Raw genomic sequence first — 27,267 nt, forward strand, 5'->3', positions numbered from 1 at the left:
GTGTGTGAGAGAGAGAGAGACCACCCAGATGTTTGGACATTAGTTGACTGCTGGTATCTGCAGCTCAAATGAGCCTTAGGGCTTAGTTCATTAAAGACCATCTTTAAACTTACAGACACACACACACACACACAAATATGCACACGGCTTTTGATGTTCTCTCCAAGCAGCTGAGTTGGTAAGTTTTTTTCTAAAACTCTGTGGACTGTCATGTAACTGAATCAGCGCTTGAGTCACTGACATTACTGCAACAAGCTCAAGTGATATCAGCTCAGAGAGGGACAAACTGTTCAGTAGGAGAAGGAGAGGGGAGGGGAGGGAGAAAGAATGGAGAGAAAGAATGAAATAGGAACGGTGCAGAGAGGTAATGCGGTAAGTGAGGTGGAGGAGCAGCCTAATGTGGGGATGCGCTAAGGAGAAGATAAAATAAAGGGGAGCAGAAGAGAGAAAAAGAAATGTCGAGTCACCTGTCACACAACGATGGCTGTGACATCAGAAAGAAAAACAAAAGAAAACCAGTGAAGCAGTTCGTGTGAGAAGTCAGCGAGAGATTCTGTCTGCGCCTTTTTTACACCAGAAAGCACGTCTTTAGGCGAACTGGGGAAACTGTGGGACATTAGCGTGAATCTCTTCACGTGTTGGACTCACTCTGTGAAAGTCCTCTTTGTTTGCTGATTCTATGCAGAACTTCATGTGTCCTTTTACACTTTCCCTGGGCCACTGTCATGGTACTGGGTGTTTGACCCAGTGTTTCGATGTTTCTGAACTTAATAGTGTTTCTTGGGATACTCTATTTGATTTCTAGTTTCATGGTTATATTTACATCATTTATAAATGATGTTTGTTGTAATGTTTGTTTATCTCTTGTCTCCGTGTTTGGTGTTCCTTTTCTCTCTCCGCATTTAGTCATGTCCCCACGTCTTTTTCCCTGTTACCAGTCTCAAGCACATGTGTCTTAGTCCTAGTCGCCACTGTTATCTCACTTCTTGTCTTATTTTGATTGTCTCTTGCTCGCCTTGCGTTGTGTTCAGTTTTGCTTCCCCTGTCTCGTCAGTCAGATTCGTTTCAGTCTGTCTCCCTCTGATCCTTGCTGTATTGTCCGCTCATACTGTGTGGTTTTATATTTTCTGCAACTTCCATGTTTCCATGTTTTGTAGTTTCCATTTCCTAGTACCTAGTTTCTTCCCGGTTAGAGTTTTGTTTTAGGTACAACAATAAAGCTGCTTTTTAGTTAATGTCTCTGCATAACAATGTCTCTGTCTCTGACTGCTGCCCAGGTGCACACACAGCCTAACCTGCCACATAGCCGTTTATGACAGCCAGAAAAGGAGTTGGCAGCGAGACGCACAAATTAGGAAGTGCAAACTATACGACTGGTAGAAAAGGTAGTTTATAAGTAATACAATGTAAGCAAGCAGAATTTTTTGGTGCAATATCTGTTTGGATTCTCACCCACAGTTTGGTGCATTGGACTAATCCCTACAGTGACTGCAGTGCTGATACTATTGCTGCCCACTTAAAACCTCTACAGGCTCGGTAGTTAGAAGTTGAGGGTATTTTTTTCTATTGTGCACACACAGATGTGCTGATACTAACTTATATCCATTATTTCTGATGCGATGCAGGCGCATTATCTTTGTCCTTTAACTAAAACTACACACTATGGGGAAAAAAAAGATGATTCATCAGAACTCCCTAAACAGACTGCTGTCTTCAGGTAATACCCAGTGCGCTATTTCTCTCACAAATGAGACCTGACAGCATAATTCTGTACAATTTAGTATCTTGGCTGGGAAGGGAGAGAATAGCAGGAGGGATGGGGGGGTGAGAGAGAATGAAAAAGAGCGAGAAAGAGAGAGTGTGTCCTGTTGGCCCATCCTTTTGGCTGTTTTCCCAGTCAAACGAGTGTGAGAGAGAGAGTGTGTAAAGGCAGCCAGGGCCTTCAGAGAGCCAAGCACTGTTTAAATGATGTTATCACAATACATTTGTTTCCACTCCATCTGTTTCACTTATGCATTCACTCACTCACGCTCCTCATCCCTCACCCTGTTTTATTATTATTTTTCTCTCGCTGCATGTAACAATTAATATAAAGCTGTTATGCAGATATATGTCTGCTTATTATATATATATATATATATATATATATATATATATATATATATATATATATATATATATATATATATATATATATATATACATAGCACATACCCTCAATCAGCTGAGTAAAGACCAAAACAAAGTGCCTTACACATTACTTCCTGTAGAAAGTAATATGTTACACTAGCTGTCACATTAATGTTACCTTACTAAAGACGTCAGTGATGCATTTCCAAGTAACAGCCGGTTAACAACATATACCCCCAGATCGGTATAAAGACACATCATGATAAGGAGGGCCTTACCACAAAGGTGACAGTAAAGTTATGGTGTCAGCCTTGTTCTTCATACTGCGTATGATGCTTCTGTACAAGATGCTCATGTCTGCTTGTGCTTCCAGCTGAAAACAAGGATTTGGCTGCTTTGTTGCATTTGGCAGACACTCAGCTTGAGCCTCACTTTGGGTCTGAGGGATAGATAGTGACAGCAATGAATAGTTGTGTCTGGCCTTGGGACAGTTTGCACTTTACTGAGCAATGTGAGAAGCCCCACCCTTCAAACTTGCAAACCTGTTTGTCTTTCCCCCTCATCCCCTGGCATTAACAGGGATCAGGTGTTGTTGCATAACAGCACTGTAAAACATTGTTTTGTGTTTTTCTTTTTTTTTTAAACAGCCAATGTGGACATACTGGAAAATTATGTAACACAAATAAACATAATTGTTTGATTAAGAAATAGTCAGTCAGAACTGAGGAAGCCTCCTGGATGACATTTAGTCCAAGTGGCTTCTACTTAAGTACTCAGGATTACCATGACATGTATTAATGTCAGTGCACCCAGATGTATTGTCATTATCTGATTTGTGTACACAGTGATAGGTAAATTAGAGATCCTTCAAACAAGCACGGTACATGCTTGAGTGAGTAATAATATTTAATTAGGATTACTAGTCTTCATTCCATATTTCGTGGCGAGTCAAACAAAATTCCCTCACTGATACATATTTTGCCGTTGAGTTACGTACGGGTGATGTTAGTTGAACGTGACGCATGAAACAAACAAACAGAGAAAGTGACATTACATTCACAGGGGGGTGATGAAATGAATGTAATATATAAGAAAATCAAAAGAATTTGGATTTTTTTTATAAAAAATACAGGTGTTAATAATCACTGTGTGTGTGATGATGTTCATTCAAAGTTTGGTACAGATCAGCCCACCAAGAAGCCCATCATATGCCATGATCATTAAAGATGTTTTTTAAGTAAAAAAGAAGTTGAGAAGTAACTTAAGGTAGTGGGAATTAGACGGCCTTTCACCATGCTGGGTTAATTGTTACTATCCTATCGCAATGTCACCCAGAAAAGCCTGTGGATGTAAACCGGCTGAGCCAATAGAATTCATATTGATCACAGTGACTTTTTTTTAATCTCTTTGTTTTTGCATCTGTTCTCCTTATCCACATAAGAAACTCAGAGTGCAAATGAGTTCAGGTAGTCAATAGGCCTGGTGTGGCTGATGTGTAACTCCTACAAAGCACATAATCTCTCTTCTCTCTTTCTCTCCCTCTGGATACTTTGCTGTCACCGTGTTTCCATCCTCTCTTCCCCTCTCTCTTTGAGTTAGAGTTACTTAAGCCAAAGAAGAGTCAAGCAGATGCAAGAGGGTGTGACAGAAAGAGGCAAAGTAAGAGTGAGACGGACCGACAGAGATCAGTCAAGGAGCTGTCAGCGAGTCAATCAGCAGACAGCAGAACCTGGTAGACTGGGACAGCGGGAACAATGCTGTGCTGTGTAATTTCTTTTGGTAGCAGTCATGCCTCAGTAGGCAGATTGTGGTTAAACATGGCATCCAGGAGTTAAATTACCAAAGAGTGCATTTGTCAATTACTAACTTTGAAACAAAATAAATTAAAAAAAACTAAATCTGTGGAAGCTAAGAGAGATTTTTTTCAATTAGATGGTTTTCTATTTTTCATCTTCTCACTCTTTCTCCGTGCCAGTGTGTTGAAGTTGTAGCACATATGCGCAGGTACGGGTTTATGCCTTCGAGTTACTGCACATCTATTCTTCTGTCCTTGTGTTAAAGTGTGTGGGCACACGTGTGAGGATAATATGTGTGTGGATGTGAGACTGTACATGTGTGCCTGTGTATTTTGGTGTGTGCGGTTCGCTTGCCCATACCTGAGCTCGCCAACCTGCAGAGAGAGATGCGATCCCACAGGGTGCAGTCACTGCCAGGTCCGATTAATATCACCGGAACCAGCTGAGCTGCAATGTCTGACCTTGGCTATGTTTTAGCTAACCTGTGAGCTAATGTAATGTAACGTAGCCTGCTTTACAGTGTTACATATTCTGCTGCACACCTTAAAGTTATGGAATGTAAATATTTTGACAACAGCATTTGAAATTTGGTCCTCAGTGATGACTTTAAATGTCCGGGCAGTCCTTATATAAGTGGACATCTTGCACTACAGCAGGAAATAGTAATATGTGAATGTCTCAGATACTGTATGTGTGATATATCCATATGTGATGCACATATACAGACTGTATCTCAACTTCCCTCCTAAAGTCTTACATTGCCTTGAGGGAGTAGTTAGCCCCAGCACAGATAGAGAAGGTTTAAAGTGCCCGAGAGAGGAAAAGAGAGAGGGAGAGAAAAATAGATAATGCAATACCATGACTGAAATTGCTTCTATTAAACAAATGGAATGATGAAAGAAGACGAGGACGTTCTTTTGTTCTTTAATTTTTGTGTCACCACTTCAATGCGCATTTCTTTTTCCTTTTTTTTTTTGGCAATTTTTGCCAGTTTTGAAGTTGGAATATGAGATAAAAGAGGAACCCTGTCATTTTCACTACAATTCCTTAACTTATTTCATCTTTCTTTAGTAAGACAGGGTATTAGAGACATGGGTGGAATTATCATCCCAGGCGTGTAATTTTGTTGTCGTTGTTTAGCCATTTAATGATTAATATGGATGTTGGCTTATTTGTGTTGTTTTAAAAACTTTTACACACAGACATCAGCTTTTTCAGTATGTGACAGCTGCATCCTCGCACTAGGGAGCCGCCTGGTACAAACACACTCTTGTAGTGATAACTACTGAACAGCACTGCTGGAGCCTTTTGAGGTTTACATGTCTTGGACAAGGGCACCTTGATGGCTGAGAAGCAGGTGAGCTTCTTGCATTCCCTGCCGGCTTTAAACACTTGCTCAAACACTGCCAGTGAAAAGATACTGTAATCGCATCATTTTGTAATGTTCAGTCTTTATGTTTGCTAAATAAATTCATCATCAGTGCTCTACCCTACTTTTTTCCTTTTTGCTTGAAAGCTGTGCTCACATCGTGCCCTTCTCGTGAAGGGCACGATGAGGACCATTAACATGAGGGAATGGCAATTCGACTCTTATAATGATGGCGATAAAATGAGAATAAGGGTCAGCGTGGCAGAGGAACCTGGATATATAACAAATGGTAGTTAGAAGAATTAAAGGCAACTTACAGCAGAGTAAGTAATGTGATGGCTAAAGAATGCAAACTTAGGGTTTTATAGTCTTATAAAGCTAATACGTCATGCAGTGTCACCATGTATAGTGTGTGTTTTGTTAGCCCTGCCAACCAGTGAGACTAACAGCCTGACTCCTCATTCTGCTTCATCTGCTTCTTCAATGCCCTTTCTGGCCTAAACCAAGCATGAGTAAGTAGAAGTGCAGAGAGGATGTGGGGACAAATTACTAGCTTCCTGTTGCTTTTATATGTATATGCGTGTGTGTGTGAGTGCATATGTTGGAATGTGTGTTACTGCTAAAGTAAAGGAGAGGATGTGACTGGAGACAGGTGCATGTTTGAATAAAAGTGTAATTGCATGTGTTTTTTGGGGAGTCGTATGTGCAGACAAGTGTGTGTGTGTGTGTGGTAAAAGTGTGTCTCCGTGTCAGGTGGTAATTAATAAAGACAGGAACATTGGCTTTACCACTGTGCTGACACTCACACACACTGGAAATAAAGACATTCTTATTCCAGTGAAGTGCGCCATGGCCAAAACTTTCTTTATCAGTTAAAAAGTAAGCTAAGATCTCGTTTAGCCAATCAGGCTTCCTCTTAATTTCAGTGTCCCAGTTTTGTACAGTTGAAGGCAGGGATACAGAAGAGCGTGCTATGCATTATTGAGTCTCTCCTTTTATTTCATTTTAGTCTTGCAGCACTTGTGAATTAATATTGTAGTAGTCTGATATGCACAAAAAAAGTCAACCTGTAGTAGACAGGGAGAATAGGTTTCTTAGAGCTTTTGGAGTACTTTGTTCTCCCTTTGAACCCTTCACGCAAAACATTAAAGTTCTCAACAAAGTTAACTTGCAAACACATTGCACAGGCAGGCCAGGGCACTTAGCGAGACATAAAGAGTTCAGCGTGCCCTGCAAACTAACCGCTGGACCTGCACTGTTAGTCTTAAACGCCACTGCAACACAAGCAATTAAAGTTTCTTGAACTGAACCAAGTGAGAAGAATATGATAGAAGTTTCGGCTTTATGTGAAAGCCGCTAAATGTCCTTGAAAGAAGATGAAGAAATTTCAAGAAGTAAAAAAATGTAATATCAAAAGGCAAGTTTAAGCTCGAAGAACATAGATTAGTTGCTAGTAACAGGGATTAAAAGATGTGTTTGTACAAAATGATTATATTAACTGAAAGGATTCTTTAGTATAACAATAAAGTCAGGTAGCCTTGGATGTGTGAGCTTCTATAATTGTGCCTTTAGGCTTAAAACAGGCAGAAAACACCTATAGAAAGTTTCTGTATTCCTCATCAGCCAGGCAGCAAACACTTTATAAAGCAAATGCAGTACAAAAGGCAGGGTCACAACTAAGTGCTTCCATAACTTTAGAGAAGGAATAGGAGGCATGACAAGCAGCACAAGGTCAAAGAAAACAAGGACAGGGAAAATGGAAATCATGTGCCACATGTTTGTGTCCATCTGTGTGTGTATGTGTTTGTGCATTTTCCTACTCTGTCGATCTCAATTTAGTGTTTAATGTTCAATTTGACTTTGGCCAGAGCACTCAATAGTGGCTATAGTTGCCTTTAACAATGATTAAACACAGTATCTAACAAAGTGCAAAACCGATGCACAGTGTACAAATTCAACACACCCCTAAGCACAAAGGTCACTATGGGCATTTCTTAAAAAACAAAACACAAATGAAACAAACAAAAAAATGTAGATGAACATGGTACCATCTTGTACTTGCTGGATTGAAGAGTTTTAGACCAGTCAGTCAGCCCTGTATTCAGTAACAACTGTAGTGTTTGGTGGCTTGTGCAGAGACTGTATAAGGAGCACGAGCTGTTGCCTACAATTTAGGCAACAGTTGCATTTCTTTATTTTGGCATCGGCTCGGGTTCACAGTAGTTTGCAATGGTTTACGACAAGTGATCAGTAAAATCCACACAGCTTTCCTGCGCGGGACTCTACAACAGAATGCAGTATTCACAAGTGTTATCTTAACCTAGAGGAAACATGAATATAAGATGGTAGAGCCTTTCATTCTGAAATCCCTCATTACCGGGCGTGTACGAGGAATACAACCGGCTGTTAAAACTTTATTTTAGGTAAATTATTCACGTTTGGCTCCAAAATGTGGTTTTGACAAGGCGTGTTTGCACATCACTAACATTTCTCGTGCCAGTAAGAACACTGCCAGGGAGTATGAATAAATTCCTCCAACATCACCGGAAACAGTTTGCATTATTAAACTCACCAGCAATCTGTATAACTTGGGCAGACCAAAGACTGGTATCCCAGCAACGGCGTTTGAAGCGCCAACGTCATCGCCTTCTTCAAAACTGGTCCCAGTGCGACATCAGAAACTGAACCACAGATGGGTGCAAAAGTTGTTTCCATTTAGAAAAGACAGCGCTTCAAACTGTCTCTTACAAAGTGGGAAATATAGATCATGTTGTTGGAAAGAAGGAATTATGTGTGCCTTTGTATTTTATTTTTTTAGCAGCAGAAACTCTTTTTTTTTAGTACATGTTGTGAACGGATGGCCCCAAAACACCTTCACATAAACAGACTTATGATCTCAGAACCTCATTTTTTGTGTTTTCATTTTTTTTAATAAATACTTTTACATTATTTTACTCAAAATATGTCAGGATCATGAAACTAGAGATGGGAGCAGGTGAGTGTGAACTCAGTCAGTTTAGGACGAAAAGAAAAGGGCATAAAAGTGTGAGAGCTTGAGTTTGAGTCACCATTAAGCTATTGTTTTCTTTGCAATTTTTCTGTTTATCTCGCTTTATTAAAATCGATAAAGAGACAGGCGACATTTGTCAAATGCTTTAAACTGACGTTGTGGTAAAGTCTATGGAACGATTTTTTAACCAAATATTTTAAAAAAATCCCACCAGCCGACAGTTACTGAGCTTTGAAGTACAGGGTGGGCCATTTATATGGATACATCGTAATAAAATGGGAATGGTTGGTGATATTAAAGTCCTGTTTGTGGCACATTAGTATATGTGAGGGGGCAAACTCCTCAAGATGGGTGGTGACCATGGTGGCCATTTAGAAGTCGGCCATCTTGGATACAACTTTTGTTTTTTCAATAGGAAGAGGGCCATGTGACACATCAAACTTATTGGTAATGTCACAAGAAAAACAATGGTGTGCTTGGTTTCAACGTAACTTTATTATTTCATGAGTTATTTACAAGTTTCTCTTTGTTCACAGCCATTGACATGTTAAAGAGGTTAACTGGAGTTAAAAATGTGTAATTTGCTGCCGGTTTTAAAAGAATATTCTGCAAAGACGTTTTCGAGGGATAGCGTGAATGATGTTGCACATGTTGTTTTTCTTTTTGACTGGTTCTTCTTTAACCACTTCCGTTTAGTTCATGGTTTGTGGACTTTCAATATCTATTATGGAATAACTGAATAAAAATACACAAACAAAAACTATTAAAAAAATCTTGCAGAGCCACATTGTTACTCACTATCATTAAAAAATGTACAAGTGGTGTCTTGTTGTCGTATGGGTGTAACGTAAACAAAAAGGCAGGGAAACATTCACCTTACTGCTGAGAAATTAACATCACAAATAGACGGATCCCAGTGTTGATAATGTCTCTCTCGCTTTGTCTCACTCCCACCTACTCCCGCTCTGTGTCACCTCAATCATCAACCGTGCTACTCTCAGATTGTTTGTTCTCCTTTCATGAAGCACCTGTGAAGCTCGGGGATCCGGTCTCCATGCCTGCAATTAGAGGCATATATTCAGGGAGCCTAACCAATCACGAGGAAATCGATTGCGAGAGCCAAAAGACAGAAAGTTCAGCCCATACCCCCGCGGTTTAAAGAGCAAGCAATTAACTTTTGTGTAATAATGAGAGGGATTGTTCACGCTGTACGCTATACAGTGTTGCTTGTATCGATACATTCATTTTCCATTGTTTAGTCAACATTTCGTGCCTGAAAAAGATGATCCGAACATATTCTTTTTTTCTTTCTCGTCACCTTTGGGAGTTGCTGCTCATTGAAAACAAAATATAGACTTCATCCTCAGAGATATAAGGGAAATTATCTTAAATAAAAAACTCAAAATATACACTACGGGAATAGAAAATGTAAATACATGGTAACAATTCAGTTCACACTGGATCTGTCATTTCAGCACTTGCCAAGGCTGAGCCACTCTTTCCTGCTCCCTTCTCTTACTGAGCCCTCAGAGCTTTTTTTTCTCCTTCTGTTTATAACAAGAGATCATGTCAGCCCATTAGACCCCTGTTGAAATATGGATGAAGAGATGAGAGAGATGAGGGCTTAGAGTTCCTTTCTCAGCCCGATCCTCTTCATCCCCATCTTCTCCTTCTGATCTTTGTTATCCTCACTTCCCTCTGTCAGTTCAGAGAGTGATGAGTGTGTTGTTTGTCTGCTATTCAGAGGAAAACCTTCAGAAAACATATTCTCCCAAGGAACTGGCTTGTTCATTTCACAGTGTTGTGTGTTTATTGCTGACTGTATGTTTAATACATAACTTTATATATATATATATATATATATATTTTTTTTCTTTTCTTTTATCAGGGTTACAATGTATTGGTTCTGGTCAGGTGGGACCATCTTAAATTAAATTGACCATTTGCTTCAGGCGGTCTCTGAAAACAACATAGAACATTAAAAATAATCACAGTTTCTAAATCTTAGAGCAGAGATTATGAGACCATATGGACAGATTTACACAGTGGCTCTTGTCACATTACATGGCCCCCGAGGAGAGCTGTATGCTACGGGCTTCCCAGAAAGACTCCCTCAGAGTTATTGTTAAGCTCACGCTGCGCTTTTCTGTTTGTCTCTCATTGCAAAAAGGACGAGTACGTAATAAGAGGCCCTAGCCTTGCAACACAGATTGTTACACAGATGACAATCACACACACAGTGCCTAACAAACTTAATAGACCACCTGTCATTAAAGCAGATTTATTTAAAAAAAAAAAAACAGTCAAAAACATTTTTAAAAACAAAATAATATCTAAATCTATCTATAATAAATATATCTATAGATAATAAAACTGTAAAGGGAGTCACAATTTTATACCCAAATATCAGTCGGCACACTGGACTGCTCTGAGAAGTCAGAAATTAATCACTAAAACTAATGCGAGGAATGCAAGTAAGTAACTGTAATTTGTTTTTTTAATTAATTAATAATAATAATAATAACATTTTTGCTTTACTATTTTTTCTGCTGTTTTGTAAAACAGTAAATTTGGAAAGTTAAAATAATTATTTAAATTATTTGCTGAAAATGCACATAATGGCAGATTAACTATTAACGAATTTGATAATTACTGATATTGCTGATTTAGGACAGTTGTAGCATAAACTTTACATTGGGTGGCGGTCTAATAATTTTTTTAAGCTCTGTATGTGTTTTAGTAAGCTTAGGCCTTGCTTTCTTTCGTTCTTCATACACAACTTTTGTGTTTTTGATTACGTCTTATCAAAAATACATGTGTAACGTTTACGTGACTATTTCACAACTTTATCACTGAATCTTCCACTGTCAACAAAACCACCTGGGATTTATGGTGTTTGCTCATGAAATCATGGACACCTTTTTACAAACATTGTTTGATAAATGACAAACACAATGCTAATCTCTACAATAACTGCAAAAGTCCTTGATGGAGTTTCTTATCTCCAAAGGTGGGTTTTTACTTGGCATCCTTGATCCTGATATATAGTATTTATCAGTGACTGGTAAATATGCTATCATATAATGTTGTTGTAGGTCTTAAGGACGGGGGACAGGCCTGTGCGTTTAGACTTTCAGTGTAGACTCTGAAGCATCTGTCCCTGAACTGGTACAAAGACTTTGAGTACATCTGTAAACTTTAGCATTGCAAATCTTCAGCACACTGAGGCCAGATTAATCAAAGCTAGAGAAACACATGCATGAAGGATGATGGATTAACAGAGGCGGCACTGCACATTTGTTGTACAGCAAGAATCTGTGTTGCAAATTCATCGGCTGCAAGCGCTATTTCTAAGTACCACAATTCTCAAAGTGAGATTAGAAGACTATGTCCGGCACTGCGCCCTATGAAACTCGGCCATAGCAGCCGTAACGAGGTGGGAGGATGGTGGAGAGATCACGGAGCAGATGGCATCACCACATGTGACCAGTCAAAGTTGCTATGAATGACTAAAGATGTTCAAATACCATTTTGAAACTCTCAACTGCATTTCTTGATGGGAAGATATATCATGTCATTGTCATCTTTACTTTGAAAACAAAAAAGGCAAACTTTTTAGTCGTGACAACAGAATACATTACAGGCAGAGAGAAAGACAGATGGCTGGAGGGAGGTTGAGGGTTGGTGAGGATGGTCGCTTGTCACATCAGAGTCTGACTAGTCCCTGTAGATGTCAGCAGCATCGACCTGTCATCGCATCTTTTTTTCCTCCTTCTCTTTCGCTCCTTCCCTTCGCTCTGACCCTGTGTCGAATCCAAACTAATGGCTTGTGAGTACACCGCATACACTGCTATCCACTGACCTCCCAAATTCTCTCCTCTTTATCTGTTTCCTAGCTTCTCTTTTTCTCCTCATGCATGTCTCTTCTAAAATATCTTTGCTTGCTTCTATTACCAACATCTTTTTCACCCCTGACTTGCCTTTATACTTTCAGTTTATATTGGCCTCCCCTCTGTCTGTCTTTCACTTTCCTCCTCTTCATCTCACTGAGTCACGCCGTTCTTTCTCTTTCTAATACACACACACAAACAGACACACACACACGGGCAGAGAAAGTATTGGCTTATATTTCCCATGGTATCTGCAATACATTCAGCTTCACTGGCGGCAGCAATGTACTGGAGCAAGGCACCTGCTGTGCAGAGCTGATATGAGGAGAAAGACACATACACAGTCGCACACCCAAACACACACTCACACCGTGGGCTTTTAAATGCTCAAATATGGGTAGAAAATGCAATAAACCTCTTCCTGTAAATGCAGATATTGCGTATAACTTGTACACAATTATAAAATCAGTGATTCAAGAAAAAGTAAGTGAACCCCATTTGAGAGAAGAATCTTAGGACTGAATGCGCGTGCTAGTTATTTAGACTCTTGCTAGACGTTAACAGCGAGCTAAGGGTTAATGCTGAATGCTCAGTGAGGTAAAGTCAAAGAGTCCCAGAGTTACAGTTAAAAGCTTAGAGGAATGATTGGAGCCTTTTGGACAGAGGCAGTTAGAGTCTAGACCTTAAACCAATAGATGTACTATGGAATGACCTCAAGAGAGCTGTTTACACCACACATCAAAAATTCCTCCTTAACACTGCGCAGGTCTGAGAGAGCAAAAGAGACAGCGAGAGAGAGAGAGAGAGAGAGCGTTTGAGATTATTGCTCCCAGAGGAACTGCAACCAGTTATTAGATCACTTTTTCTTTTTTTCCTCCCATCAGTGCTGTGAATGTTTTTGTGCATTTATTAAATAGATGAAAGATTCTAATTGTGTTTTTCATCCAAAAGTATATTGTGTTTCTCTATTATGTAAAAGCCGAACATAGCTTCCAAGTCTGAAATGTGGTTGGAATAAAGAAGCCTGACTGTATGTAATTCTATGAGAAAACGACCCTACTTCCAAATTAGATTTATGACCCCAGTCGACATTTTTCTAATGAGTTTATCGACTCAATCGCTGCCTTATTTAATTCCTCATGATGTTCATTTTTTTTAAATTATGATACCAATTAAAGTAAAATGGACAATAAAGCAGTGTTTGTTTTAGGGCGTGGATACTTTATGACATACAGGTGGCTTGAGCATTGGACGCCCTCAGTTTCCCAGTTAGATACACACCCTCGTTCATAACCCGACTTCACAAAACACTGGGTGACGTCATCCATCTTTTATACACAGTTTACATTTTCAATGTCATTTGAAGGCCACATCACATTTATCACCAACAGATGTGAATCCTAAACAGCTCATCTGGCTCACTGCGCATGTTTTACAATTACTGGTCTAGAAATATATTAAAACACAGGCACACAAACACTAATATTGACGAGTTGGGTTCGTGTTGTCTCTGTGGCTGGAGGCAACCTGTCTGCTCCCGTTGCCTTGGTTACACACCATAGGCTTGTCTTGAGAGGTGCTCTGGGTCTCAGCCTGCCATGTCGGGCTGTGTGGTCGGCGCTGTTCGTCTGTCTTTCTGTTTCCTTTCTGTCTTTGTCTCTCTCTGCGGGCGTGTGCAAGCCTGTGCATGGGATTGTATCTTCCAACACTCCTGGAGAGCGCATAGCATATTATGTGGCAATTTTGCAAGTAATAAACAAATCGTAAGTGCAATTATCAAATGAGAGTGCAGTTGCTCGGTTGCTGTAATGAGTCCACTACCTTATGTTGTTGTTTTATAATTACTTTTTTATGTCAAAAAGCCTTTCAAGAGCACGCTGGCACAAGCAGAAACGGCCGAGCGTTTCTCATTTGCGAGACAAACACTATAGGCAGCACTACTGCACATTTAAATTGAGACCCGAAGGTTTGCTTTCTTTGGAAGAATTTTTAGTTTCCTTTTTTCTTCTTTTCAGTTTCCAGTGAGACACTCCTGCAATAAAGCATGGCTTCAGCAACTGCACAAAACCTCTTTACATATTTCTGACAGAGTACATTTGACTGTGGTCTCCAATTATAGCTCTAAAATGAACAAAAACAAAGTCTGCATGTCTCCAAATTGCTATGATTGGCTGACATGGAATTTTGTGAAAGCCTGTGATGGACTTTATCCTTACAGAGTGTTAAAAGAGCAGCTAGTATGTCTGACTTTATAAAAATATATAGTAAATGATATGCTAATCTGCTATGTCCTTGAATGAGAGGTGAAACTCACTAAATTTAATCATAGAAAAACTTTTGAGTAAATTGAATCAATTAACTCCCCTTTATCTCGTTTTCAAAACATGGGCAATTTAATAAAATACAAACTCCAGCTGATAAAGGCAGAATTTAATAATAAGAAGAAGAAAAACAGGCTTGATTTGATTAAAGGTTTTAGTATTCATCACAGCTGTTTATACAGCCATTCATTTGATAATTTATGTTTTTACAGGCAAAACTATAAGTGACCCTACCTGTATTATATTTATTTGAATATATATTTATTGAATTCACTTACTTACTTACCCTGATATACTGTACTTCCATATATGCTTTCATGTGTTTTAATAAATCATTGCACCTAGTTCCCTATAGGTTATATGTGTGTATGAATTCAGTCACTGCATCATCACATTCAGTGATTTTATGTTACTTTGTATAATTATGTACTGCAGGATGTGACTGTGTAGTGTTTTATACACTCTCCTCCTCCTGTGCGATGGCTATTCTTGACCTTAGTGGGAAAATTACAGTGGAAAAACGCATAGCCATTAGACAGCTACCTTCGTTTTAAAATTTGCACTTTATACTGTAGCACGCTTGCTATAATTTCGCAGTCTCAAATGACCTTAACGTCATCCTTTGCTCTCTTAACTGATCCCTGTTTAACCGCACTACAAGATACTCAAGTTGTAACAAATGTTTTGCAGCGTTATACATATTTTTTTCCCCAGACGAATCTGTGCTTGGACATTTTAGACCCCATCCTATTCATTGCACAACAGACACTTTTTCAAAAAGCTTTTTGTATTATGAGGAAGGCCTTATCTTAAAGGCTGCTGGCATTGTTATTGAGCAAAGAGGGATTTTGGTGCGGGTGAAATATGCAAAAATATAATCCCTCAAATTTCAAATGACACTTTGAATGGGAGGGGCAGAGAGAAAGCATACAGGAGCACGAGTGTATTTTCATATGCAAACTTTCTCTAGGAGTGCAAAAGTGAAAGTTACATTTGCTGAGACAAGCATTGCAGCACTTACAGAGCGTATACTGGAGTTTTCTTGAATCTTTTAAGAAGGTGGTTTACTTTGTTACTCTAGGTGTGCCAATGTGTGCATGCTCTTTCAGCTGGATTGCTTTTAGCTCCACCACCCCCATTATGCACAGGGGAAGGGCTTTGTTTGGAATATTAAGAAGTTTCTTGTGTCTCAATTTTTTAGCAGTTGACTACTCAAGGACAGCAAGGGCTCAGCAGGAAACTTAAGGCACAAAGATCCGAGTTGGCAGGCACTAGAGAAGGATGGACAGAGAGGCTTTTTGGACCAACAAGCAAGCAGAAACGAGGCCAAGCTGCCAGAGGGCAGGACAGAGAAAACCAGCTTTGCAAACCACCCAGACAGACACATAGATAGGCTCATTGATCAATTTTCCCACAAGGCACTAGGAAATTATGTGGGATAAAAAGAGGGATGAGAGCTAAACGAGGTAGGTGGGGAGCTCACTGGCAGTTTGCCTCACTCACTCATCACGGAGAAGGATACCAAGAGAGGGGTCGACAGGGAGAAAAGCAAGGGCATAATACAGCAGTTATTCAGTCAAAACAAAAAGTGTGACTGTCTGATGGCAAGGACACTGGGCAGATTCACTTCTATTGGTTTGAACACTAGTTGACCCAGGCGTCATTCATCCGTACTGATGGATTCTTCCTCCAGCAGCTGAAGCCCTCTATGCACTGTATCACAGACAGTAGATGAGGTTGTGACACACGCTACAGCTCAGGCTTTTCTGAAGGCAAATTATTTCAAAACACAGTCCACTAGATGGGATAGTGTTTGTCACAGACATGCTGAGAGGAAGACATGCGTATGACTACGAGTTTTTGTAAAGAAGTCCCGGCTTACTGGACTACACTTTAAATGTAAAGATGCACTGAATGTGTGTAGCCGTATATGACTTAGCATGCTTTGTTCTCACAGAGACGAGCTTTGTCCTCAATAGAATATCCACACACACATGCATGCATGCACATATGCAGGCAAAATGAGGGAATATCGGACAAAGAGTGACTCCCACGGTTTGCATGAGCACAAACACACAATTTACAGCAACAGTTTACAACAACAGTCTTCTCAAAGTGCGTTGCATTGTAACATAGAGACTCTTTAGTAATAGATTTGGTTTATCTGGTGCACTTCTTTAATGGAGTCCTACATTTTCTATTGATTATGTAAAGTCCTGCAAGCCCTTACACACACACAATGTGGGAGAGATGTGCTACTTTTAGAAAAGAAATAAGAACCACACAGAAATAGAATTTGGTTGCTGAATTATTTACACAAATAGGAAGCCAAATTGTAATCGCACAGGCCACTTTTTTTCTGCAGTCGTTACACATTACACTGCACAGGAAAATGAAATAAAAGCATTAAGCTTAGAATTCATATTTCATGTGCAGTTCTAAGACATCGCAGCACATATGTGAGACTAAATCTCAGGGATTTTAACACAAACTGATTCTGTGTCTGTAGTACAGCTAAATATCATGGTGTTTGTGTTATCAAAGTAATGTGCAAACATTTTAAGCGTATAGTTTGCTGGAATAGCGGGAAATAGCTGAAGCAATTTATTGAACTGTGTAAGCATACGTAAGGCAAAAACAGACTTTGTACAATTCTAACACAGTTGTAGTTAGTACCTGGTATGACCAGCTTTTTTATGTAACACAACCTGGACTCTCTCTCAGCTTTCTAGTCATTTCTTTAAGTAGTCTCCTTAGGAATAGTTGTCCAGGCTTCTTGAGATCTTCTTTGGATGTCTTTTGTTCTGTTCTCCGTCAAAATGATGCCACAGTCCTTTAATAATGTTGAGGTCTGGGCTCTGGTGAGGCCAATAGATGATAAATGAAAATGAAGTCATTGCCAGTCCTATGATTTTCAGATGGTGAATCAAAACCTGACTTTTACTTCACCTGCTGCTGTAGATAGTTTTTATGTCCATTTGAAATGTGATATAAGTTTGGGGTTAATAACTTTTTGGAAACATCATGTTGATCTAAAAATGCTGTGATACCTTTTAGTCTGTTATTTTTGTCATTTTTTTATGATTTAACTACAGAAATATGAACACACTATGTGTTTTGGAACAGTTCAGTAACAAAGTGGCTAAAAAAGAGTTTTTTTGCTATGCTGTCACAGGTAAGTGTTGCGTAGCTTAACAAGCAAGAGAAACATTCTTCTAAAAATGGTGAGGTACAAGGGCTGGACTGAAAATGAGTAAAACAGGAGCCAGGGTCCAAAACAATAATAAATAAATAAATATTAAAGTTAAAAAAAACTTTCAGAAAGCCCTGTGAAGTATTGCTCAAGACCACTTTGAAAAAGCACAAGAAAATCGCCCCTGGAAGCACGATGTGAAGAAGTGAGAGGAGGAGAATTTATGCATAAAGATGTGTAGAATTTATGTGATATTTTCAAAGAAAAGTAAATGCATTGGGTTCTAAAACACTGTTCTGACTGTTCGCCCTCCCAGTCTTCATGGGTTTTACCTTCAGTTAGTAAAAGCTCTTTTTAAGCTCAGTTAGTTTACAGCACAGGTGTCGAACTCCATGCCTCGAGGGCCGGTGTCCTGCAGGTTTTGGATGTGTCCTTGATCCAACGCAGCTGATTTAAATGGCTAAAATACCTCCTCAGCATGTCTCAAAGTTCTCCAGAAGCCTGGTAATGAACAAATCATTTGATTCAGGTGTGTTGACCCAGGGTGATATCTAAAACCTGCAGGACACCGGCACTCGAGGCCTGGAGTTCGACACCTCTGGTTTACAGCCTCTGGTGTATTTCTCTATAACTTGGTATTCTTGCATGTCAAGAACATGTGTAAATATTTATGAAACTTATTTTCTGGACACATGCTTTCTTCACAGTGTTCATGAAGATTACAAAGAATGAAGTATTTTATGGAAATTATCTTTCAGTCCTCTGAGCAAGTGCATAACCACTCGTATAGAAAAATCATTGGTAGCCTTAAACTTTTGTCATACAGACACAAATATTTTGAAATTGTAAAACAGATTTGTGCAGGGAATAAGTCCTTGAAGAATTCTAAGTAGCAGACATACAACCTGTTGACAGGTTAAATATTTTGCACATTATAATTAATCTCAGCTTCAAGACTGCACCTGTAAAATGTTCAGATGCTGCAGTCAGCAGGGAGTCTAAAAGTAAGTAAGAAATGTACAGATTTTTTGCATCGGTGCTCACCATTTTTACATTTTTATGAATCAAATGTTTATTTATTTTTTTCTTTCTTAAGACGGTTTCTACTTTAAGTAGTGGAAATGTGGCGCAAGTGTCATTTTGTTGCTGGATTCCATTAAGAAGACAGACAGAGAGACGGGAAAAAAAATCAGGGAGACAAAAGTGAGGATCCTGAAGAGTTTTGTCAAAAACGAAGACCGAGAGCTCGATAAAGGCGGAAAGCCCTGAATAGAAGAAAAAAAAAAGGATGAAAGAGGAGGGCAAATGTCTGACGAAATGCGTATTGACACAGAGGGACAGGCATAAAAATAGGTAGAGACGTGGAAAAGAGGAGAAGGGAGAAGATGAGAAGAGAATAAAGACATAGAGGAGGCCCTGCCCGCATCCTAAGAAGATTAAACGTACAGCGAGGGGAGAAGAAGATGCTAAAGGGAGAAAAAGACAGAGACAGAACATCCTCAGTCACACGCAGACCGTCTCTGCGTGGGTTCATTTTGAGTTAATACTGCACATGTAACAGCTTTAAAAGAACAATCAAATTAAATGCTGAAGTTCAATAACAGCATGCCTCCCTTCTTTTCTCCTCAAAGCATCCTTGATGTCAGCCTCTGTTAGCACCCGCCCTACATGATTAAGGAGTGACATGACGATGCAACAGCTAGCGCTCTGGAATCAGCTGGGCGTGAGTCAGCCGCCTGCTGCTTCGCTCCCTGGGGAGAGAAAGGTTCAGGGTCACTATGACAAAGAAAGTGAAATCAAACCAATGCTGAGTCACTGCACATGTCAGTGCAAATGATGCTGATACTGCTGGCTTTCATGGGTTGGAGGTGAGGTGTCCACGGGGTGTGAGGGAGTTGTTTTGCATGTAATGAAGGAGTATGTTGTAGATGTCTAGACTGTGCACCGTGAAGCGATTGCTTGAGACGGCTCAGCACATAGGTTGAGACACGGTGCGTTGGCATAGCTTCTGTCCATCTTCCCCTGTCTTGGTTTTGTTTACAGTCCAAACATGCTTTCGTCTTCTTTTGTCTGCCTCACTTCTTTTCTCTCTGCAAGTTCATACCATGCCTCTGTTCTTGGCTCTCACTTTGCTAACACAGAACCTCGGGGCACGTTCTTTAGTGGTGCTATGGGAGCGATACACAAACACGTAAACACACATTCTCATGTGTGCACGCACATTTTTACACGCAGAGGCCTGATTGATTTTTCATTGCCTGCCGAGGTGTAATATGTCCCAGAGTGTTTGCATTTGTTTGACGTTTCTTTTTTTTTTTGCTTTTTTTGCTAGTGGGGCGCAATTGTCCATCATTTGGTAGGAATGAAAATAAAAAGTAGAGAACAAAAATAGAAGACAGAGAAGAAGTGACAGCTGGGAAAATGGAAATGATATTGAGAATGAAGAGTTACAGAACGCAAAGGGAGAAAAAACAATTGTAACCCAAAGGGGACAAGATACTTATTTCAAAGAAGAAATTGGTGCATAGATGGGGAAACAATGTAGAGAAGGCAGACTGACTTTTTAAAAATGCTTCTCTGAACACATTGTTCTGATATTATTTCTCCATATTTCATTGTTACCTAAGAGAAAAGTGCCTAAGCGATAGCCAAAACAGTGGAGCGGCGCAAGTAGGATGGAGAGAGAGATTCAGATTAATGGATAATGGATGTGGAATAACAAACATGTTTTCAACCTGGAAATAAAGAAGTGTTTCACAGTTAAGAGTTTCTTTAAAGTACATTCCCAATTTCTCAAGCACTATAAATTCTTATGCATCGCGTTATTTTTCCATTTGTAGGTTTGGTTTGTGATGCATTTGATTAAAAATGAGGTTCGCTTCTGTACGTGGTAGGTTGCATGACAGGTTTCACACAGAAAAACATGTTACAGAAGTTATTATTAATGCTTTTCTGTGAACAACTTATCACAGCAGTAAATCGATTATGTATTTGCTTTTGAACACAAATTGTCCCCCCTTGTGTCCAGAGGCCCACACATTATTAGAAAAGATCATCCCCTCTGTTCAGTCAGCATTTGATATTTTTTAACACAGTGCGAACTCTCTTAGAGAAGATGTTGAATCTAGTTAATTATTGTGGAAAAATTATTGATTTCTGTGCATTTTCTTTTACACATGTATTAAATTAAAGTTGATTACGTCAATTAAGCATTATGAGGTGGAGAGTGGGGTTTTTTTTGCTGGTAACCCTATTAGTTAGGTTGCTTAATATTTCTGTGAAGTACTCTTTAAAATACCAGAATAGGAAGGATGGAGTAGGTTTAAGTTTATTAGATTGATCAGTATTGCTGAACTATGAAATATTTTGGGTGCAGTGTATTTTTTGCATACAGGTATGACATAATAGCTTTAGTTTTGTTTAGTTTTTTTAAACTTGAGTTTCAACTTATACTAAATGTAGCAAGATATAAAAAAAAAAAAACTTTTATTGATTAAAGAACACACTATATCGGATTTATATTGGTATCGGCAGATATCCAAATTTATGATATCGGTATCAGACATAAAAAAGTGGTATCGTGCCATCTCTATTTTAAATCTGATGGTACATTTCTGCATTTATAATTCCAGTAATTCTTTGACGAGCTCCCCAACAATGCTGTCTGAAATGCATTGCTCCCCTAGACAATGACAGCCCCTGTGTTTACAGATGGCTGTAGACACTCACTGTTGTACCTCTCTCCTGACCTCTTCTATCTATACTGGTGACAACTTGAACCAAGAATTTCAAATTTGAGTTATCACTCCATTACACCTGTTTCATGCCATTTTTTTGTGTAATTTGGCATGTCTCAGCCTTTCCTCTCTGTTTCCCTTTTCATCTCTGATGACACTTTAGCGAACAGTAGCTGGACCTATTGAAGAGACAGATGCATGTCCGGTCACGGCAGATGGCCGCCCCTCCCTGAGCCTGGTTCTGTCTGAGGTTTCTTCCTGTTAAAAGGGAGTTTTTCCTTCCCACTGTCGCCAATATGCTTGCTCATAGGGGGTCATATGATTGTTGGGTTTTTCTCTGTATGCATTATTGCATTACAATATAAAGTGCCTTGAGGTGACTGTTGTTGTGATTTGGTGCTATGCAAATAAAGTTGAATTTAATTTAATTGAATGCATGTCTTGGATGCTGTTTAAAGTCTTTTTTTGACTTTTCATGTCCTATAGATAGCCTGGCATTTCTTCTTTTGAACTCTACTTGTCCAGTTTCCTCAAACTTTTTAGGGACACACCAATCACCAGCCCAAGATAAGCAAATATTTGTCTCATTAGCTCTCTGGGAATCACCTTTTTAATGCAAAAAAGAAAAGAAAAGAAAGATATCATTTAATGCCCGCCAAACTGTTATTTTTTATGTTTGTTGTCACTTTAGCTAAAGAAATGGAAACAAGTTCTGTTTATGACAAGCTACTACTAACAAAGTGCCTAAAGATACAATTTGAAATTGATTCTTTGTTCATTTGTCTATTATCTGTAGACACACTGGTGCATCCCTGTTTCGTGCTTGAAGAATTCATAGGTTAGTGTTAATTTGCTAAACAAACAAAGAAAAACTAAATACACTATATATATCATTGAAAATAAGTGAAAAAGCAGCCAATGTCCAAAGGAAAACTTTGAAAGAACTTCAGAAAGCCTGGAGAACTATTGTTGAAGTTACACAAAAGCTTAGCTCCTTGGGGCCAAAGTATAAAGAAATTAGGTATGACACAAGACTTTGAATAATACCAAGACTTTGAATAATACTCTACATCAGGTGTTGAGCTGGAGCGTCTATGCTCATTAAGTCATAAACCTTCTGATGCAAAATAAAAGAAAAAAAAAACAGGTACAATCATTTATTATTTTTGCCTTTAGTCACACAAAAAACACTGCATTCCTTCTGGCACTTTTAAAAGTGTGAACCCTGATAGTCGATGCTCCTTCTTAGCATTATCACCAAAACATAACCCTTTTTCACACATACAAGTCTGCTGCAAAACCTGTTTGTAGTTAGCTGCTCGCCTCAATCCAATTAAAGCTGTTATTACCTTTGATTCCCATTCATTCCTTTCTCTGGTTATGTAAGCAATCTTCTGTACTGCTGAGTTTGTGTTTTTTCATTTGCACCCCCCTCCCCACCAACCGACCCCGATGGAAATTGCTGCACTGAGCGAGTAGTTATGTTCTTTTCATAAAAACTACATTTTTCTTGCTGCCAGTCTAAATCATCAAAATACCAAGCATGAAATCTTAGTAACATCTTTTCCACTCATTCACTCGCTCAACTGGGTCACTCCCTCAGCTCTGGTGTGTCTCATTAAACTCTCATATATGTTCAGTCCAGTTTCCAGTCACTTGTCACGGTATTTTGCATGCCTCACCGGCTCTCACTGGCTGTTGTCGGTCTACGAAGCAGCTTCATCGACTCATGTACATGATAAAACAAGTGGAATAACAAAAATAATGGATATGTAAGGAAGCTAACGTGAGTTCCTGAAGGGGACGTCTTCACTGGGAACAAAACATTTACGAGTACGCAGCAGCAGCCACAGTCAGCCATTTCTATTGTTTCCATCCTAGAGCAACTTCAGGTTCCGCTAAGTGAAACGTCTTTGCTTTGAACAAAGCACATCAAATGCTTTCTTTTTTATGTTTACTACAAGAGTGAATTTACTCCTGACTTCTGAGTGTCTAAAGAACCACTGCATAATTTTTGTTTTGGATGTCCTCATAACAACCCTTTGTATGAGCACGTTTGTACAATATAACTAAACCTAGCAAACACTGACTGATAAAATATAGCTTTTGATGGTATTTTAATACAGCTACCCAGGATTTAATGCAACGGGCACTGAAACAGCCTGTTTTAGAAAACGACAGCTTATCCAGGCATTATAAAAGTAAATTATGTGTCAAAAATGAAATACACATTCTTGGGGCAAATCAGGCCTATTTTAACTTGTTAAAGTTGCTTACACTAACTTGCTTTTACTTGCATGCCATCAAAGAGATTGAGATCCCCAAGGCCTCATACATGTAGGGCTGTCTGAGTCCTAGGGACTTTATATCTAGCCCTGTGTGAGTTAGAATAATCCTTTAATTGTCCCACAAGGGGAAATTTGGTTGTAACAGCAGCCAGAAAGACACATATACAAACAAACAGGACACAGGACAGAAACATACACAATGTTTCTTACATATTTACATATGGACAATGGTTACTATAAACAGAGTACTGTAAAAGTATATTGGTTAAAGTATAATCACTGTGCTGAGAAGTGCAATGATGTCACAAACAGGAGGACTTTCTGTGCGTGGGAAAAAATAAGAAGTAAACGTGGCGCCTCTGGACTCACGTCAAGAGTGATCGCAGCAGGAGTGGAGAGAGGAAGCATAAATTTGATAAAAAGTGATGTTCCGTGTAATTAAAAAATAAAAGTGTGGGTTCTCTGGACCTCACCATGAGAAGATGGCATATCTAAAAGAAAAGTTTTGCAGATTTTAAAATGAGGAGTACAGGAGGATTAACCATGACCAAGCAACTGCGATCTTAAAATTAGATTTACAATTCTCTCTTTTCTCTGCTCATTTTGCTGTGTTGGATTGAAGCCCTGAGGAAGTTGGTGGACTATACTGAGTCACTGCTTCCATATTTGGACTCTTTCAAGTCCGGCTGGGAGAGAATTTCATTATTGGCAAGGGTGTACTTCCTCTTCTCTGTCCCACTCTAATACCACTCTCAAGAGTGGTATTAGAAACCCTCATTCAGCAAAGAGTTGGTTAGCTAGGTAATAATAATGATTTAAGTGATTTAACTATGATTCATATTATGTGATTAAGCTGCAAAACTTGAGTATGAGTATTACAGGTTTTTACAGGTTGTTCTAGCCCATAAAACAGATTCCTGGGGCCTGTTTTCCTGGCTTTGAAAGTACAACCTAGCCATTTTAACGAGAGCAGCGATCATAAGGAGGAGAGGCGAGGCTGCTGATTGGACTATTAGAGTTGTTAGTTAGTTGCATCAGCAGAGGATACTGAGGTTGGCATCCAGACGTAGGCAGAGCTAAGCGTGTCTCAGTCTAAGTATGTTTCTGCATAGCCTATTATTCATAAGACCAGAAATTCTGACCCTTTAAAAAGAGATCTGGTCCAGAGTTCCTGTACATCGGTAACTGGGCTCTAACAATACCACACACAGACACACTGTTACATCTTAGTACCAAAGAAAGTAAGTTCAGTCAGCATCAAGGTTTATAAGAACAAAAGATTTTAAGCTCATTTTGTGAAGGGAACAAATACAGAAGAGAAGACAGAAAATAAAGACTTAAGAGGATAGAGCAACACAACTAAAGGAACATAAGCTGACGGCTTAAGATATTAGAAGAAGGGAAAGGCTGGGAAAGACTTTTAAATTGCATTACATTGATTAAAACACACATACAGTGCATACCCCCCACCAACATATGCATAGTGTGTGGAGCTCATTTTTATTCATCACATGCATGAAGTAATTATATTAATGTGTAAAGATGGTTTGTCCTCTTACTGTATGTGCACGCTGTCTGGCAAAGCAGGTGAAACCAGCAGTGCGAAGCACCCCGCAGGGTGAAAAACTGGCTTTTTAAAATGAGAAGAAACAGGAAACAATATAGAGGGAGACTGAGGTTAAATAGCGTGCTGCCAGGCGGCACTGGAAACACATTACTATCTTTACTTGCAAAACAGTAATTTACCGTCGTAATTATATTGGCACTGTTTTGAAGTTGTTTTTTTAGATACTGTTTTGTGAGTCATCATTTTCAATATATATAAAAGAAGGTGTCCTGTGCCTTGACAGACTCAGGCAATAATAAACATATTCACTCTGTCATACATCTTAAGACTCATACAGTCAAACTGCAACAGTAGCTTGGCTGGAAAAATGTATTTTTATCTTCCTTTTCATTGATAAATTACCCCAAAGGAATGATGCCTTCACTTCTGATCTGTTGCATATATGCAGTGAATGAGTCAGCTGCTGTGAGGGAGTCAGTAACCTGTGAAAAAAAATGTTTATGTGATTATTTATTTCCTAGTTTTTATTCATACCTTGCTGAATAATGGTAAACACGCATACTGTATTACGTTATATGTTCACAGAAAAGGGAAAATAGTGCAGGACTGTGTTACAGTGTCATTTCAAGATGACAGGCTGAGATAGATGACTGACAATACCTTTCCAATAATCATACTGAATAATGCAAATGATTCAGCAATAAGGAACAACTGCAATGAAGTTACTATTTCTTTGTGGTGTTTAAGGGTTCTTTAAACACAATAGTTTTGAGAAACTGATGCGTGTCGTATATTTGTCTCTTCTTTTCCTTTTTTTAAAAAATTTCCTTAATACCGGAAGCCCTGTTTGAAACATCCATTAAGGCCTAAGTGTGTATAGGTGTGTATTTCTCCTCAGCTGCAATGCTCCTTAACCCCAGTCTTGTTAATACGTGGTTCGAGAGGATTAGCATCATGGTGATCCTGCTCAACTGTGTGACACTGGGCATGTACCAGCCCTGTGAGAACATCGATTGCACCTCGGACCGCTGCCAGATACTACAGGTAAGCTGCCCTGCTGTGTTTATGTGTGCACATGTGTGTGCACTGAGGATGGGATGGAACTAAATTTTCAATTATTTGCCACAAATTCAAAGCAGCTCCTGTATCGCTTCCTATTGCTATTCAAGCTGTGATTCATGCACACTACAGACAGTTTTTTTTGTTGTTTTTTTTCCCCTTCTGTAATGTTTATATTTTCTTCTACTCTCTGAGCAGGGAAATGGGATTCAGTTTGTTTAAAAATAGTGCTGTAGAGCCACATGTGAATTTGTCAGTTCAAGAATTCAAGAATACATATGGGAAGAAAAGTGCCAGCTGTTTAAATTGTACATGCTCAAGGAGGGAAATTAGCTTAGTTTGGAAAAATATGCTGTTGATCAGAATTATTAAGCAGAAAATACACAAAAACAGCAAAAGAATTGAGTCACAATAATATTACTACACTCTAATAAACAGTGTACACTAAAAGAAATAACAGGTGGCAAAAGAAACTGAGCGTTGATGCAGTAGAATGTGAAAGTGAAATGCTTGTTGAAGCTGTCCTAGAGAATAATAATAATGATAATAATAATAATACATTTTATTTATAGGCACCTTTAAGAAAAATGGACCAAGACAGAAAGAGATCTTTCACTGGTACCAAAGGAAAAACCTCTAAAATTGCTTTTTCAGTGATGGCTTATTATGGGATAAATCATCTAACCCATGAATAGACATGTTTGTCAATGTAAGGATGTGCTAGTGTTGCTTTGCCGTTTGGACACTGAGCTGATCCTGTTTAGACTCTACACTCTTTTATAGGAACATTAGACTTTGGCTCTTCTCCTTATAACATAGCCCAGCAGTGTTTCATACTTTGTTAAGCAGTGTTGATGTTATTGTGTTGTACTGTAGATTAAACCCATTGTCTCCATATGAAGAGATC

At 39.0% G+C, this 27,267-nt stretch overlaps 1 protein-coding gene across 4 annotated transcripts in view; it reads left to right on the plus strand.

The window, feature by feature from the left end:
• The window catches only part of cacna1ia (calcium voltage-gated channel subunit alpha1 Ia), a 186,527-nt gene that overhangs the window by 63,173 nt on the left and 96,087 nt on the right, over positions 1–27,267 (plus strand). For all 4 annotated transcript variants that reach the window (XM_087839747.1, XM_087839749.1, XM_087839748.1 and 1 more), the window contains exon 3: positions 26,233–26,345. In XM_087839747.1, the coding sequence (XP_087695873.1) occupies positions 26,233–26,345 (113 nt within the window). The remainder of the gene's footprint in view (positions 1–26,232; positions 26,346–27,267) is intronic.

Source organism: Neolamprologus brichardi, chromosome 4 (genome assembly GCF_056152115.1).
Source record: "Neolamprologus brichardi isolate AB-2024 chromosome 4, ASM5615211v1, whole genome shotgun sequence".
Taxonomy (NCBI): Eukaryota; Metazoa; Chordata; class Actinopteri; order Cichliformes; family Cichlidae; genus Neolamprologus; species Neolamprologus brichardi.